General features: G+C 42.2%; 1 protein-coding gene across 1 annotated transcript in view; it reads right to left on the bottom strand.

Moving 5' to 3' along the window:
- PCOLCE2 (procollagen C-endopeptidase enhancer 2) overlaps window positions 1-13,569 on the bottom strand; it is a 68,377-nt gene extending 54,808 nt beyond the window's left edge. The window contains exons 1-2 of the mRNA XM_081235689.1: window positions 13,154-13,569; window positions 12,085-12,193 (exon numbers count right to left, since the gene is read on the bottom strand). Of these exons, the coding sequence (XP_081091815.1) occupies window positions 12,085-12,193; window positions 13,154-13,236 (192 nt within the window). The 5' untranslated portion in view covers window positions 13,237-13,569. The remainder of the gene's footprint in view (window positions 1-12,084; window positions 12,194-13,153) is intronic.
- Window positions 13,570-17,254: the final 3,685 nt, after the last annotated feature.

Genomic DNA, 17,254 nt, shown 5'->3' with positions numbered 1-17,254 from the left:
GTCTTATGAAAGACCATATTTTAAGTGAAGAAAGGACACAGTGAGTAGGAATGGGTATTTCCAATACCCATGGGAGCTAGCCATGCCCCAAAGGGATTACCATGCAGCTTGAAATGCGTTGGCTTGCAGACAAGTTCTACACAAACACCACCCTTTTATGGCTTGTTACAGTCCTGGAAGAGAGGTTGAAAAAAAAAAACCCATTTATTGACTACTTTCTTGCATCAAGCGCCGTGCCAAGGGCCACTCATCTACCACCTCCTTCAATCCTCACGCTACCTTTACGACGCAGGTCTGGCCATGATAACCAACTTTGGAAAGTTCTGGAAACTGCATCACATTCCTAGTAAATAGCTGAAAAATATTTCAGTATGACTCGCCAATGCCCTTTCTACTAGTCACTGAGTGATGCCATACTTACAGCCCTCCACTGTGAACCTTGTTACCCTGTGCTACTGTGATTCGTTTCCGGGACATCTCCCAGACTAGTGGAAGTCTCCTTGCCACCCCAAGCCCTGTTCTGGGACATGGTTTTCCAAACATTACAGTCTCCCTGCCCAACCCAGCATCTGATCTCTGGAAGGTACTTCAAAAATAGTTGTAATGAATTATGATTTCTTCCCAGAAGGTCAATCATAGCCCAGGGCTTTTAGAAAGTCTATATCAGACCTCTATCAGACCCTTACAGAGACAGGCTGGGACCGGGGACCCTCTGCTGCCGTGCTTGCACCTGGAAAAATGTCTCCTCAAGCAAAAAAAATATAAAGAAACTATAAGGGACTAAAAATAACTGCATGCATGCCCAGGTGGGGCAAATTATGGACAACAAGATACAAAGAGATCAAAAACCCAACTGCCACTTCTGAAGAGCCCCCCCGCAAAAAAAAGGACCCAACTGCTACTTCTGAAGAGCCCAGAGCAAAAACAGGGGTAGTGTGCACGTCACCTGCATTCAACTCCACCAAAAGTGTGGGCAAGCCACCTAAGCCACACCTCCAGCCCGACCCCTGGACACACCCTTATCCTCACCCCATATAAGGAACCAGCTTGCTGTCCTTCCCCAGAAATGAGCAAGGGAAACTGTTACTTGTTTTCACTCCCCCACCCCGCTGCAGCAGGGGCCCCAATAAAGCACGGCCTGAATTTCTTGTCTGGCCTCCTCAAGTTCTATCGATTAAGGAAGGTCAAGAACCCTAGTCTGTAACACTATCTATTCACTTCTAGGAGCAGTAAGCAGAAATCAACTCTCCACTGGCTTCCCTGGGCTTCTTATCAGCTTGGTCCACAGAACAGCCCATCTGTGACTAAAAGGTCTCTCCCTCCCTCTGCACTTTGGGAAACACTATTTTATTATATGTCATGTCCAGGAGTGTCTTGGGGCTGAGGTGGTGAAAGAGAGGTGATATTTAGTGGCAGGGCTTGTGCAGCTTTAATTGCAACTCCCCACGTCTCTGTGGTTGTTCCATTTATTTTTAGATATTTATATTGGTTTTACAGAGACTTGCCACCTTGACTCTTATAATATATCTGAAGAAAACACTTCTATTCTCCCAAGTCCCTAGAGTAAGAAATTCAAGAGTACCCCCAAAGCGCCATTGCCACTGTCAATAAAGCTGCTAAATTATAATGCGCAGGGGTGATTACGTTTTTCATAGGATCAAGGAATAATGATCCATACAGATAAAACTTAACTGTGCAGCAGCTAAGCACGGGAACACTTTCCAAACTCTAAAAGCAGGACAACGTGAAAAAAAAAAAAAAAACAGAGAGAAAGCCTTAGAATTAGGAGCCCTGTAAATGCTTCTCTGGTCTCCAGCATAGAGCAACCAAGCAATGAAACCACTCTCTTTTTCTTTTTTTTTTCTGTCAATACCTGATAGATTGCAAGGAATCTGCAAATTTTATGGAACAATTCAAATTTGCCTGTAATTTCATATCATAAATTGAACTCTGGATAGGAGTGTGAAACGAATTCCATCAGTCTTTTTAATAATACACCCTTTAAAACCATTTCTGGGTGTTTTACCTCTGTTAAATGCGTTCTCATTATACAGCTCTTTAATAGAGGGGTTTTAAATGTGTTATCTTTGTGCTCTATTACTATAGTGATGTTTCAGGAAAAATGACTTTTTGTCATTAATATATTATTAAAGAGAATCTCTTTCAGAAAAAAGAAATACCCAAAGAGGACTTCATTTTCATGGTCTCTCATTTTCTTCTCTACTCATTAAGCCCTTTCTAAGGCATCTGCCTTCAACCAGCCCTAAAAATACAAGCGGTACAAATAAGCACATTAATAAAACATCATGTTTTCAATCAATAAAAACATATTTGATTTCCATGTGAGACAGCAAAGAAAAACAAAACAAAACAGGCAACAGAAGCCCTTAAAAGCAAGCATGAAACTAAACAAATTTAGAAAAATTGGGCTGAGGCCCCAGTGGGAAAATGTCACCTACTTGCTTATTTATTTAGGATTTATATTCCCCCTGCTTCTCAGAAGGACTGAAGGCAGCATGGAAAATGCTTTAATGCTTCCAGTATTTTATCAATTGAAACCTAACTGGGACAGTTTAAGTGTCATAAGAATCACAAAGTTTCTGAATTATTCTCTCCTAATTAAAATCAGAAAACATGTAGCTATAGTGCTCTTTTCGCATTCATATAGTGCTCAAGTTCGGGTATGCAGACATTCTCTGTTAATTGCACTCATCTTTACTAAGATATTAGATACAAATAATAAGTCAAGCGCTGGGTTAAATTACTATTCAGGCAGCTGAAGTAACGAAGCCTAGTCCAACAAATGTATAGGTACATTAAAACAAACCCCATAGTTGACTGGAATTTAAATCTCTATATAATTCTAAATCCTACATGTATTTTAAAGCCAGGAAATATGTGTTTAAGGCCAAAATTCCATTCCGCTATCTGTCCTGCTGTGGTTATGCCAGGCAAATAACAGTTACAGTAATTTTAGAAGCCCTTGCCATACCCTTAGGTATGATTAAGCGACTTAAATGTTGAGTTCCTGTCTAAATTCACTATTTGTTTTCTCAAATTATATACCTAGCACCAATCTAAATAGAACATCAGTATATGTTTCAATTTTCATGCAATTCCATGCCCCACCACTGCTGACTTGCTTTTCATGAAGCCATATGAAGGTTAGTAGGAAGTTGTAAATCCCAATCACATTTTCAATCTATCATTTCTCTAAAGTAAATGTGAATGCCATTTAAACTTAATCAGGCTTTTGGAGGATGGATTCAGTATGATGACTTTAACACACATAAGTAACAAAATCACCCCATGGTAAGGAATGCCTTTACACAATTATTTATTAGGTGTATCTGGAAATATCAAGGCATGTGTTGTAAAACAGCCCTGTGCTGTCAAACAAAGGACATATAACAATTTCTCAAGTCTTAGAGCAGCACAGATGTAAAGTGGGTCATAACATCTTTTACTCTTTGCATGAGGTAATAATTGGTTTCATTTAAATAATCTAAGAACTGCAATAATTTTTAAAATGTCAATAAGCCTTATTCCACATTATCGATACTTAAAACTACTTACAGTGAGTAGCATAATTATTTACACAACATAATTGCTACTGATTTTCTTATCTAACTACTCCCTACCAGATTATAAACTCCGTAAGCATAGAAACTACACCTTGACTTTTTACCCCTGGGGCCCAGCCCAATGCTCAGTACATAGCGGATGCTCAATAAGCATTGAGCTATTTGTTAAATAAGTGCATAATAGTGCATTTGTGTCAGCGAGTCAGAAAATGTGCTAGTCTTTTCAAACCATTTGCAGGGATATTAGGCAAGATACAAGTTCTTTAGACCTCACTTTTGCCATTTGTGAAAGGACATACTAACATGTATCCACTGACATCACGGAATTGGATGCAGATGAAGTAACCATATGTTATTATTTTAGATCTGCGACCTGTATAATAACCAGTATATATATATATATATATATATATATATGTATATATATATATATATATATATATTTTTTTTTTTCGGTACGTGGGCCTCTCACTGTTGTGGCCTCTCCCATTGCGGAGCACAGGCTCCGGACGCGCAGGCTCAGCAGCCATGGCTCACGGGCCCAGCCGCTCCGCGGCATGTGGGATCTTCCTGGACTGGGGCAGGAACCTGCGTCCCCTGCATCGGCAGGTGGACTCTCAACCACTGCGCCACCAGGGAAGCCCTAACCAGTATATTTAATTCCAGTTACGTAGAAAAAAAAAAGGTAGTTATCAAAATGACAGTACGTGTATTACCTGGGGAATCTGAAGATCTTCTACATATGACAATTTATGCCTTTTTCCTCTGCATGAATTAGCTAAATAAGGAAAAATTTGCCATATACTTTCGGCTTAAATAGGACCGACTCTATTCATTGCTATAATTCTCCTTCCATTTCTGGCATAAGTCTGTAACTTTCTGATCGGCCCACATTATTTACTTCAGAGTTAAAGGAAACACCAAATTTTAAACTGCTCAAATGTTTGCTGGTTTTTTCCCAGGCCAGATTTCTGCTCAGAATAATAACTGAAACCTTCAATAATCTGCTCTCTAATTTCAGTACCTTCAAACTTTTTTGGGAAATAAAAAAGAGATATAAATCATAAACAAATACCTTGTAATTTTGATAAAGTTTTATAACAATAAGACCACATACATGAATAATCTCATTTTTAAAAACTGTTTTGTAAATTATGCCCACCTTTAAATCTAAGAACAAAATCATTTTCACTGACATCTGCATACCAACTGCTGTTTCTGTTAGATAAGAACAGCAATTCAGATGCAATATTTAGTGTTAACTTCATAACAATTCCTACATACCTATTCGAGGAGAGTTCCCAGAATGTTCTAGGCTTCAAGTTTCCTCTAATTTGCATAGTTGCTATAAACCAAGTTTCAGCTGGTTCCACTTAGCTGGCCATACCATATGCAGCCCAAGTCAAACTCTGAATAGAGTTGCTTTCACAAGGTATTATTTTGCTACTAAAGCCTCTTTTCTTTTTTTTTTTTAAATTGTGTCAAATTATCAATATGAATCTCTAATTCTACTGGGATTATAAAATGAACAAGTTATCGATGAAAAGATCAAGGAACCGAAGGATTGGGTGACTTGCCAAGTTTGCACTGAATTTATAAGGAAACCGTTAATAGAATGGTGATCTTTGTGCCGGTGGACCCAAGAAGGAAAGGTGCCTGTTGGGTTTTATTTCCCTTCCCACCCAGAGCCTGGGGAATGTGTCATCCCAGGCAGCCTCCCATGCTCACATCTCCCAGGTATTCATCTGTGTGTCTCCAGCACCTACAGCCGTGCTTGGTGGGCTCTTGGTAAAATGTGCCTTGCCAGGGTAGCAGTGAGCCACATCCCACCGGCTGCGCTCTATTTGACACTGGTCCACTCTCCCTGACTTGTTTTAGGGATCTCAGAGGTCTCTTACTGTCTTCTGCACAGTCTTGCCCCTTTGGGCACATGTACCCAGCAGGGGGACCACTGTGATAGAGCGGTCCAGGTGGTGGTATGTCACTCCTTGGAGTTTCATTTCTTGTTGCCGGGCTTGGTACAGGCACACTTACTAGTTCTCATCCTTCAGTCACTTTGGGTGACTTTTGCCTCAACCCAGTCATGTTGTCCTTCCAAGCCTGCTTAGAAGACCAGCCACCATTTTCCAAAAATTATACTTCCCTTAGCTGTCAAATCATACTTAAGTCCTACCCACCCCCCATGTATGCAGACTTGGTATTTTATGCAGATGCCCCTTAGGTTACAGTCCTGAACCTCAACTCTTATGAGAAACTAAGAAACCCTCAACTCCATCATTAGTAACAAAATACTTAACAATTTCTTAACCCTCAAATTCTCTGATTTGAACTCTAGCCGTACGTTTTTTAGAACACACTCAGCAAAATTAATTAGTAAAACCTAAGACTAGTTGAGGTCACCAAGAGTTGGTGGCCAGAAAGATATAGTTGAGTCACGAGGCTTCAGTTCCAGTCACAGCTTCAGCACTACACAGAACAAGCATCAGCTTCCTCGTTTGCAAAGCAGAAGTACAACTAAGCAGCACGGAGCACGTGCGTCCTCAACATATCTTCACATGAGTAAAATTAACCTCGAAATTTTTTTAGAACAGCACTGTCCAAAGGAACTTTTTGTGATGATGGAAATATTCATATTATATACTGTCCAATATGGTGGCTGCCACCTACATGTGGCCATTGAGCATCTGAAATATGGCCAGGGTGACTGAGGAACTGGATTTTTAATTTTTAACTTAATTTTAATTAGTTTAAATTTAAATAGCCAATGTTGATAGTATATTTAGACAGTGCAGCTGTCCAAGAAATAGCAAGGAAAATTTTAAAGTCCTATAATTTAAGGGCAAATCTAAATTTCCATTCTGCAAGCTGTACTTCCATCTCAGAAAGTCCAATACAAATGGCTAGAAAGTTTGCTTGTGACCACTAGCCTTCACCTTTCTCAAAGTATACAGATGTTAACATTAGGCTTTTCCCACCTCCACACCCCCACTGATAAGGTAGAGTTTGATGAAGAGGATTTGGTGGTGAAAGCCACTTTGCTGGGACACATCTCCAGTCTGGAAGAATGGACTGCAAAGCAGATGAGTGGTGAGAAGCAGGATCTTTCTAGCTACGGGAACTTGAGTTTGGGGGCTACTCTGAGACTCTTCCGTCCCTATGATGTTGAATAGCCAGTGGGAATTCTATTCTTGGTTTACTGACTGCAGGAGCTGGAAAATGGACTGGATCCACTGGTTTCCAGAAAGCCTTAAATGGACTGCCTTGGATGAGGCCACACCAGAGCACAGCCCTGTCTGGATCAGATGTCAAGCAAGGGTCCAGAGCCTGGTGCGTTGGGCCTCTTGGCTGGTGCCACTCCACCCTAGCTGCATTCAGAACTGCTAAGACAACTGTTTTAGGCAGAAGAGTCCACATTTCTTCATCTCCTTGGTTATCCCTCTTGTCCATTCTACCATCTTCTCTCTCCTGGAGGCCACACAGCTTCCTAATTGGTCTCCTTGTTTCCACTCTCAACACCCTACCATTCATCTTCCACACAGCAGCCAGAATGATCTTTTAAAATCAGAACATCTCAGTCCTTTGCTTAAGATTCTCCAGTGGCTTCCTACTCAAAATAAAATTCAAGCTCTTCACCATGGCCTACAGGGCCCTGCTCACCCTTTTTACTTCTCCCATCGTCCCCCTTATTCATTCTGTTCCAGCCACAGTGACCTCCTGGCTGTTCTTCAGACAAATCAAGCTTGTCTGTACCTCAGGGCCTTTGCACCCGCTGGTCCCTCTGCCTAAAATGCTCTTCCCCAGACTTTCACATGGCTGGATCCTTACCACTCAGGCCTCAGCTCAAATGTCACCTCCTCAGAGTGTCCATTCCCAACCACCTCATCCATAGCTACTTCTATCCCACCACTATGTTATGTTTGTTGGGTTTTTTCTACATATTTCTTGAGGTATATTTAACATATTATAAAACTCACCCATTTTAACAGCACAATTAAATAATTTTTAGTAACTATACCAAGTTGTACAACCATCACCATAGGTCATTTCCACCTTTGAGATCCCTCATGACCATTAACTGTTCATCTCCATACCTATCCCCTGCTCCAGGCAACCACTAATCTACTCTCTGTCTCTACAGATTTGCCCTTTTGGAATTGGAATACAGTTATTATCTAATATTCCACTGCTCTGTTTTATTTTATTTAAAAATTTTTTTATTGTGGTAAAATATACATAACATAAAATGTACCATTTTCACCATTTTGAAGTGCATGGGTCCGTGGCGTTAAGTTGTGCAACAATCACCATCATCCATCTCCAGAACTTTCTCATCTTTCCCAACTGAAACTCTGTATCCATTAAATACTGACTCTCATTCCTCTACCCCCACCCAGCCTGTGGAAACTACCATTCTACTTCCTATCTCTATGATTTTGATTACTGTAGGTGCCTCATGTAAGCAGAATCACACAATATTTGTTCTTTTGTGACTGGCTTATTTCACTTAGCATAATGTCTTCAAGGTCCACTCATGTTGTGGCGTGTGTCAGAATTTCCTTACTTTTTAAAGCTGAGTAATGTTCCTTTGTATACCATAGTGTGTTTGTCCATTCATCTATGGATAGATACTTGAGTTGCTTCCACCTTTTGGCTATTGTGAATAACGCTGCCATGAATATGGACGTATAAATATCTGTTCAAATCCCAGCTTTAACTTCTTTTGGGTATATACCCCGAAGTGGAATTTCTGGGTAATATGGTAATTCTAAGTTTAATTCCTTGAGAAAGTACCCTATTATTTTCCACAGCAGCTGCACCATTTTACATTCCTACCAGCAATGCACAAGGGTTCCAGTGTCTTCACATCTTTGCCAACACTTATTATTTTCTGTTTTTTTTAATAATAGCCATCCTGATGGATATGAAGTAGTATCTATTTTATTTTTATAATTCAGTTATCACTATGTAATATTTTCTTGTTTACTTGTTTGTTTAAACATTAACTGCCTGTCTCTCCAAACTAGGATGCTAGCTGCATGAGGGCAAGGAGCTTGGCTGCCTTGTTCACCAAAACTCCAGTAGTACCCAAGATCTAACACACATTTGCTGAATGAATGACAGACCTTAGGGCTACCGGCTTCTACAAGCTTTAGTGCTACCACAGTCCTCCTTCTTTTGTCAACCCAAGGATATACAGAAGCTAGGGAGCTCCCTTCTTCTGCTCTGACACACCAGAGGACCATGAAGAAGAACTGGGAATATTTTCCCCAACGATTCAGTGCTTTTCGTTGTGAAATACAAAGAAATGAAGATATTTTGAAACTGAGATCTTGAGAGCATCCAAGGCCTTTGGGAACATTCTGCTGAGGCTGTAATTATAACCAGGAGAATGTGCTGGGCTCCTCTGGAAGTTCTTGGTGCTACTCATATGCAAACATAAAAGAGGCAGCCCCTTGAAACAGAATCAAATGGCTAAGAGTGAAAACTATAAAGCTTTTCACTAGAAAAGCAAATTGTGCAGTCCTTTCTTGTGCATTACCTATGCTTTCTAAAAATATATATTTTTCAAAAAAGGCTGGCATTTGCTACTCAACTTTTGAGCATTAGTTCAGGCAGCCTGGGCAAACCACAAATAAATATGTCACAGAGACTGCTTGTTGTTTGCTTGTTTTCCCTTCTTTCCACAGTTGATAGAAGACTTTTATTCAAAAGAAGACTCTTGAGTTTTAGCAGAGCACATGGATTCCTGACATGAAGACTTCATTTCAGGGCTTCCCTGCAGCTAGAAGAGGCCATGTAACTAATAACTAGCCAGTGCAATGTAAACAGCAAGGTGCAGGTAAGTCTGCAGAATGTCCTTAAAGGGAGGATCTGTGCCCTTCCTCTCTTCCTTTTTGTTGGCTAAACCATGAACCTGATGGCTTGGAACTTGAGCACACATCTAAGTGGATACTGAGTGCCTAATGATTTGAGGCTGCCACACCAATCTTGGATTGCCTACCTCCAGATTCCTTTACACGGGAGAGAACCAAGCTTCTGGTTGAGCGATTGTTACTTTGGATCTCTGTTACTGGGAGTCAACCTAGTCCTAACGCACACGGAATCTCTCCAGTAAGATTACAGGAGAACCCAAGCACAGAAATAAGTGCTTCCTAGATACACATAACAAAGTCTATTGTTCCATCAAAGTCTGAGCTGCTTTAAGGCTGATGCCAAGCCCAGCTTAGCCAATATACTAAGGGGGTGGCAGTGATCTGCCATATTGCCTACCAGTCAGAAGAAAGGATGAGTCAATACTAGCAACAACGGTAACGGTGGTAGCTAACGTTTAGTGAGCACTTCTTATATCGCAGACACTCAGCTAAAGAGCTTTATACATACCATCTCATGTTATCTTCACAACAGTCCTGAGGTTTAAAGATAAATCCATCACACGGCTTATGAGTGATGGAATGAGAGCCAGCATGCCTCACCTTTACATTGTATCCATAAGGAGCATCCATTATACTTCCTCTTTCCCACACATAAAAATAAGGTAGTCAGGGGCTTCCCTGGTGGCGCAGTGATTGAGAGTCCGCCTGCCGATGCAGGGGACATGGGTTCGTGCCCCGGTACGGGAAGATCCCACATGCCGTGGAGCGGCTGGGCCCGTGAGCCATGGCCGCTGAGCCTGAGCGTCCGGAGCCTGTGCTCCGCAACGGGAGAGGCCACAACAGTGAGAGGCCTGCGTACCGCAAAAAAATAATAATAATAAAATAAAATAAAATAAAATAAAACAAAATAAGGTAGTCAGGCCTCTGCGAGGGCACACCCCTCCTTTACCAAGGACAACTTTCACTGGACACCCTTCCCCACCTCCAACACTAACAATGCCCCGAAGACCCAAAACACTGGGCTAACCATGGAGTCTACTTGCTAGGCCCATGGTGTCTCTCAGTCACTAATTTCCTTGGGTCATTTTAAACTTACAGCCATTTAATCATAACTGAAACACAACTATAACATAAAAACCAAGTTATATGTTTGTTTCGGAGCCTTATTTCACATTTATGCTACTATCAATATTGCAGAGCTATCTTTCATGACCATTCTCTCCTGGCCCCGTGTTGCAATAACATAATGAAATCTGTACCATTTCATTAGATAGCCGATATTTTACAGGAGAGCATCAATGCATATAGGAGCTGACTTTTATTTAAGGAAGGAGACCCCCTCATATCTGCCTGTCAAATGACCTTCTTGGTGGGAAAGCCTCACTGCAAAATAGGCTTTACTTCATAGAAAGTTGGACTCACCCAATGCTTGATCAAGTCAGTTTATATCATTGTTCTAGGCCTCAGCTTCCTCATCTATAAAATGGGGATAATAATACTTCCTCACAGTGATTTCAAAGATTCAGTGAGATTATGCTTGTTACCTACTTGGCACAGTGCCTGGCACCCAGTGAGTCCTCAATAAGAGGTACCTACTTTTTTTTTTTTTTGCGATATGTGGGCCTCTCACTGTTGCAGCCTCTCCTGTTGAGGAGCACAGGCTCCGGACGCGCAGGCTCAGCGGCCATGGCTCATGGGCCCAGCCACTCCGCGGCACGTGGGATCCTCCCGGACCGGGGCACGAACCCGTGTCCCCTGCATCAGCAGGCAGACCCCCAACCACTGCACCACCAGGGAAGCCCAGAGGTACCTACTTTTAAAAATCATTCATTCATGGGTGGTACAATCTGACTGAATGAAGCAGTGAACTAATGTGTTCAATTACCAAACAACTTCCCAAAATTGAAAAAAAATGAAGAAGATAATAGTCACTACTATGCTCACTTGGAAAGATGACTCACTCTAGCTGACTAAATCCGGACTTATTTTTTTAAGGCTGGCTGTCTCTAAATCTGATTTCTTATCTTGACTCAGCATAATCTATGCCATTACTAACCAACCTGGGCATTTTGTTAGTTTTTGTTTTTAGGCTTTTTCTCCCCTAAGTTATTGTTATTCTCTATTCTTAGATTGCCTTTAGTGGTGGTTTTAAGTCAGAGACATGAAGTGGGATTGTTTTTTTCTTTTTCTTTCCCCTTTTTTTCCCCCTAATGGTTATAAAGTAGTCAGAGGTGAGTACTACCTTTGATCTTCTATCCGCCACTGGGAGACATTTATGAAAGGCACAGGAAACAAATCGCTTCTAGAAGTCTTTATGATGGGCCTTTGCCTGAAGATAGCCTTAATTTTGAATCCATGAAACTCAGCTGAGTCAGACTGGGTTTTCAGACACACATCTGCTTTAAGAATTTCTCTCTCCAAGCATTATCTCGAGCACTTTCTAACTGTTAATGCAGGGCACCACTAGTTCTATTAAAAATCTCCCAAATAGTAGAGGTAAATCCAACATTTCACTCTTACAGACATTTGCCCCCAACCCAAATTCTGACAGCAGAGGAAAAAAGCAGCAGCTCTTCCACTGTTTCCAGTATTCACTTTTGGAGAATACCCTTTTAAAAAATGCTTACTGTGATTTTCCAGGTACATTTGCTATTTGGAGGGTACACTCCAGGAAAACCTTCGCTGCCAATAAAGCCAGACTCTCCAGTAAGAATGCCGCCACATGTGAAAACAGGTCTGGGGAAATAAAAGAGGAAAAGAAATTTGAAACACTGTCTAACAATTTAATGTCAATTTCAGAAAGGTGCAGTCTATTAATATGGATAAAGTGAATACTGACAATTAACTGCCTGCATCATACACGGGATTTGAAATACTTGTTAGCTCTTAGAATAAATTCTAGCCTGCTAAAACATTCAGTCCAGCTGCCATCTGTCTCCACCATAATAAGATCTATCTATCCATCCATCCATCCATCCATCCATATGCAATCAAGTCCTCCACGTTAAGTGGTAAGATCTTACAGGAAAATGGTAAATGGAAAATTTAACTGCGGGGAGTGAGAGAGGGAGAGAGAGAGAAAAAGAGAGAGGGAGAGAGGGTGAGAGCTAGGCTCCGTGAAGTGCATGGTTTTAAAGCTAGACAAGTAATTGGTTAATATGAAAAAGTTTTAATTTCCTGGATTTGGAGAGATGCCTAATTCTCTCTTTGTTTGAAAATCGTTGGCCATTGGCAGAACCTCCCATTGAAAAGGAGAAGGCAAAGTTGGCCATAGGGCGGGTCTCCCGGCCCAGGTCCTGGAGCCATCTGGCAGCTCAGAGGTTGAAGAGTTAAACCTGCCAAGAGCCGCTCCCTGGGCGCCGGGCAGCTCGCGTTTTCCCCCAGGTTTCTGTCTCTCGGCAAAGCCTCTCCGGGGAAAAAAACAGGAGTAAAGCAAAGTCCACACATTTAGGTCCCAGTGCTTCCCAGCGCCCGCCTGAACCTTCGGGGAGAGGAGAGGTGGTGGGTGGCCAGCTGCGGGGCCGTGGGGCGGGCGGAGCTGGGGGGCGCCGGAAGGATCCCCGAGGACGGGCGCCATCCCGGGGTCCTGGTGGCGCGTGGGTTCCCCGGCGCCCCGAAGCGGAGTGGGTAAAGCCAAGCCGTGGGCGAGGGAAAGAGAGGGAGGAAGGGAGGGAGCGCGGGCGGGGGTCGCGTTACCTCTCCTGGGGCTGCGGCCGCGAGGGCTGGAAGGCGGCGGCCAGCAGCAGGCAGAGCGGGGCCCAGGCGCCCGCGCCCCTCATGGCCGGTGGAGACGCTCGGGGCTCGCCCCACGCCGGCGCGCACCCCGGAGCACCGCGCGCTCCGCACGGCCCGGACTCCCGCCCCGGCGCGCCCCGCACCGCGGCGAGCCCTCTCCCGCTCTCTCGCACGCGCCGCCGCGGGGCAGCCCAGGTAGCCGGGCGTGCTCGGCAGGCGGAACCGGGGCGCTTTTCTAGAGGCGATTACGGTGCAGTCTGCTTCGCCGCTTAATTTCCCCTGAGGAGTTGCTCTGGCAGCCACAGGCCACTGCTGAATATCCCGTTTGTTCTCCGGCGGCGAGAGGGGGCGGCTCCCAGGCCGGAGCCGCCTCCTCTCTCGGGGCGGGCGTGGGGGCGGGCGGCTCCTCGCTGGCACCCCGGGACCCGCACCCGGCTCACATCCCTCGGGCAGGGCTGTGGAGAGAAGGATGAAAGGGAATCCCCTGCCGCGTGGTACCCAAATGGGACCTGGCGCCTTGATCTACAGATGATGGGGTGGGAGGGGGGTTGGAGGGGGGTAGCCTTGGTTTGGTTTGCTTTGGGGAATGTTTTTCTCTAGTTGCTTTCAGATAAAAAATATTCGCGCTTGCTGATTGCTGGAAAAGAGGGTTCCTCCTTCCGACATCTAGATCCAAAGAAAGAAAAGAGAAAGTAGAAGAGAGATTCTACTATATTTTAACTCTTACTCTAATTCTCTTACTTTACACACACAGAATCTCAGTAGATTCTTTTTGCTTTTACTGGTGTGTGAGAATAGGGAGATAGGTTCTGTCCGGGAGGTGGGGGGCGGTTTAGAAGTGAGTTTTCAGCCGTGTGATTAGTGAGTGACTTGTCATTACCGCTGCAAATAACGGAGACAAACTCCGGATCTTCAGCTCTCACCACCCCATGTTACGTCCTGAGAATAGCGCTTCTTTGCTGGCGCCTCTCTCTTCTTCAAAGATCTTTTACAACGATGCCTTTTTCTGTAATATTGATTAGTTGAGATGTACAGAGAATTTTGTTTTTCTAAGAACAATTGCAGTCTTATGGAATCAAGGCTTTCCTTTATTACTTTTAATTAATTTTAATTAAAAATAATTTAAAATATTTATTTTGCTAAGTGCTTCCCAATAACCAGGGATTAATAAAAGAAAAACAAGAATGGAATGGAGCCATTGGGTTTTTCAATGACTACGTCACCATAAGGGGACATAGCTGAATTCAAATGCCTCATTGGTGTTATTCCTCCTAAAGTATTTTCACCATTCTAAGCAAAAAAATTAAGCCTTAAAATAATCCTTATCAAGACTTCATTTCTTTCTTTTTTAAAATTAATTTATTTATTCATTTATTTTTGGCTGCATTGGGTCTTCATTGCTAGGCTCATGCAGACTTTCTCTAGTTGCGGCCAGCGGGAGCTACTCTTCGTTGGGGTGCGCGGGCTTCTCATTGCGGTGCCTTCTCGTTGCGGAGCACGGGTTCTAAGCACGTGGGCTTCAGTAGTTGTGGCACACAGGCTTAGTTGTTCCACGGCATGGGGTATCTCCTGGACCAGGGCTCGAACCCGCGTCCCCTGCATTGGCAGGCAGATTCTTAACCACTGTGCCACCAGAGAAGTCCCAAGGCTTCACTTCTAATAATGAGCCTACAGTGTTAAGAACATAAGTACTGCAGGCAAGGAAATAAGCAACAACTGGCCGCAGAGAATAATCTCACTTTTTAGAGGAGGGGTATCCAGGAGTCAATAGTAGGAACCAGAATTTCCCTGTGGGGTTTAGATCTTCTTACTATTTTTGAAAATGCGAAGGAAAAAAACACCAAGAATTACAACTTGTTAAAAATTTTCTGAAGGCACCACACCCTGTATGACTTAAAAAAAAAAAAAAAAAGGATTGCAGAATTTGGCAAACTACATTATATGCTGAAGCCTACACCCTCAACCCAATAAAATTGTTTTAAAAGAGCAAATAGGAAAATAAATGATTGTTTATTTTGCACACATTTCAAGAACATGCTGTCCAACAGCATACGTATTTTAGATGATATTTTATTTAAAAGTCATAGTTTTAAATTATGAAGTGAAAATATTGCTTAATTCACTTTCTGGTAATGATTTGAAGTGATCATAGCCAGCAAATACTTCATTCTTCAAAACTAAGCTAAGTTTTCAAAATTTAAAATTAAAAAACAAAGTGTGAAATACGACTAAATGGATAGAAAACTATTTGGACATAAATATGCAACAACTCTTTTCTTAATTTACAGACTGATGACTGCATTTATATCCTCACTAAAAAGTTAGGGTTCCAACACTGATAGTTCTGTTGTTGTTGAGACATGTAGAAAGAAACTGACGTTACCATGTGATTTTAAAAATTTACTAAGACATTATTATTTGCTCTTAGAAACGCATATTTAATTTGGAACTACAGTTCTTATTTTTTTAACATCTTTATTGGAGTATAATTGCTTTACAATGGTGTGTTAGTTTCTGCTTTATAACAAAGTGAATCAGTTATACGTATACATATGTTCCCATATCTCCTCCCTCTTGCATCTCCCTCACTCCCACCCTCCCTATCCCACCCCTCTAGGTGGTCACAAAGCACCGAGCTGATCTCCCTGTGCTATGTGGCTGCTTCCCACTAGCTATCTATTTTACGTTTGGTAGTGTATATCTACCATGCCACTCTTTCACTTCTTCACAGCTTACCCTTCCCTCTCCCCATATCCTCAAGTCCATGCTCTAGTAGGTCTGTGTCTTTATTTCCATCCTGCCCCTAGGCTCTTCATGACATTTTTTCCCCTTAGATTCCATATATATGTGTTAGCATACGGTATTTATTTTTCTCCTTCTGACTTACTTCACTCTGTGTGACAGACTCTAGGTCCATCCACCTCACTACAAATAACTCAATTTCGTTTCCTTTTACGGCTGAGTAATATTCCATTGTATATATGTGCCACATCTTCTTTATCCATTCATCTGTTGATGGACACTTAGGTTGCTTCCATGTCCTGGCTATTGTAAATAGAGCTGCAATGAACATTTTGGTACAGTTATGACCAAAATTATAAAGCTTAAATGTCCTGAGAAGCTTAATGTGTCAAAATTGAGACACACCCAAGTGGACTCTGAAAGCGTGTGTAAGGTCCATTTCTGTGAGACCAATTTCTGGACTTCAGAGATGCAGCGTTGGTATAATGGTAGGGAGCCACAAAACTCCAGGCACTAGGAAAGGAGAGAGGTGGAGAGAACCAAACCTCTGAGGGTGCAGAGTGGTAGGTGAAGTGATCCTTGTTGTCCAAAGTATATATTACCCAGTCTCTGCAGTTACCCAAGTTGCACAGAGACTCAAAATCATGGGAATATGAGAATACTCACCAATGAACTGACCACTTATAAAATTAGAACCCGCTCAGAGTACATTGTTGCATAATATTAGCACCTAGCTGGGCCCAGTTTGTCAACATCTTTGTTGGTTAGTCACTGGTCAATTCATCAACCTTGCAAACATCTGAAAATGCAACATAAATACAATGCACATTTAATCCATGGTGCAGTACTGATCTTGTAAAAGATCCAGAATCTCATAAGATGGATGCAAGTGATAGTGAAAGAAGTGGAGGAATGATAGACTTCTTTGACAAATGAACACCTGGACGAATTACTCCAGTGAACAACTGAAGGAAAAAAACTAAAGCTCGCTGACCAAAAAAGAATGATTTTTAACGCCAAATATATTAAAGAGATGCCCATGAGAACAATTGATTCCCTATGCTACTTTTTCAAACGTAACATTCTACTTTATGATGTTGTGAAAATCAAAGGTGAAGGGGAAGAATGTTTATATTTTGCTCGACTGTAATTTCATAGGGAAAATTGTGCGAAAAAATCCAGATTTGATTCATTCTTTATTATGAGAATTGGCATATAGCTGCAAATATAGATGAAATTTTGTTAAATACAAAATAAATTTAACTTTAAAAATTTCAGCTTCATTTTTGAAGGTAAAACCCTAAACACTTTTTTAATATC

Source organism: Mesoplodon bidens (genome assembly GCF_964165515.1).
Source record: "Mesoplodon bidens genome assembly, chromosome: 5".
In the NCBI taxonomy this organism is placed as follows: domain Eukaryota; kingdom Metazoa; phylum Chordata; class Mammalia; order Artiodactyla; family Ziphiidae; genus Mesoplodon; species Mesoplodon bidens.
The sequence above is the reverse complement of the archived record's forward strand: the minus strand, read 5'-3'. Positions and strand labels throughout refer to the sequence as shown.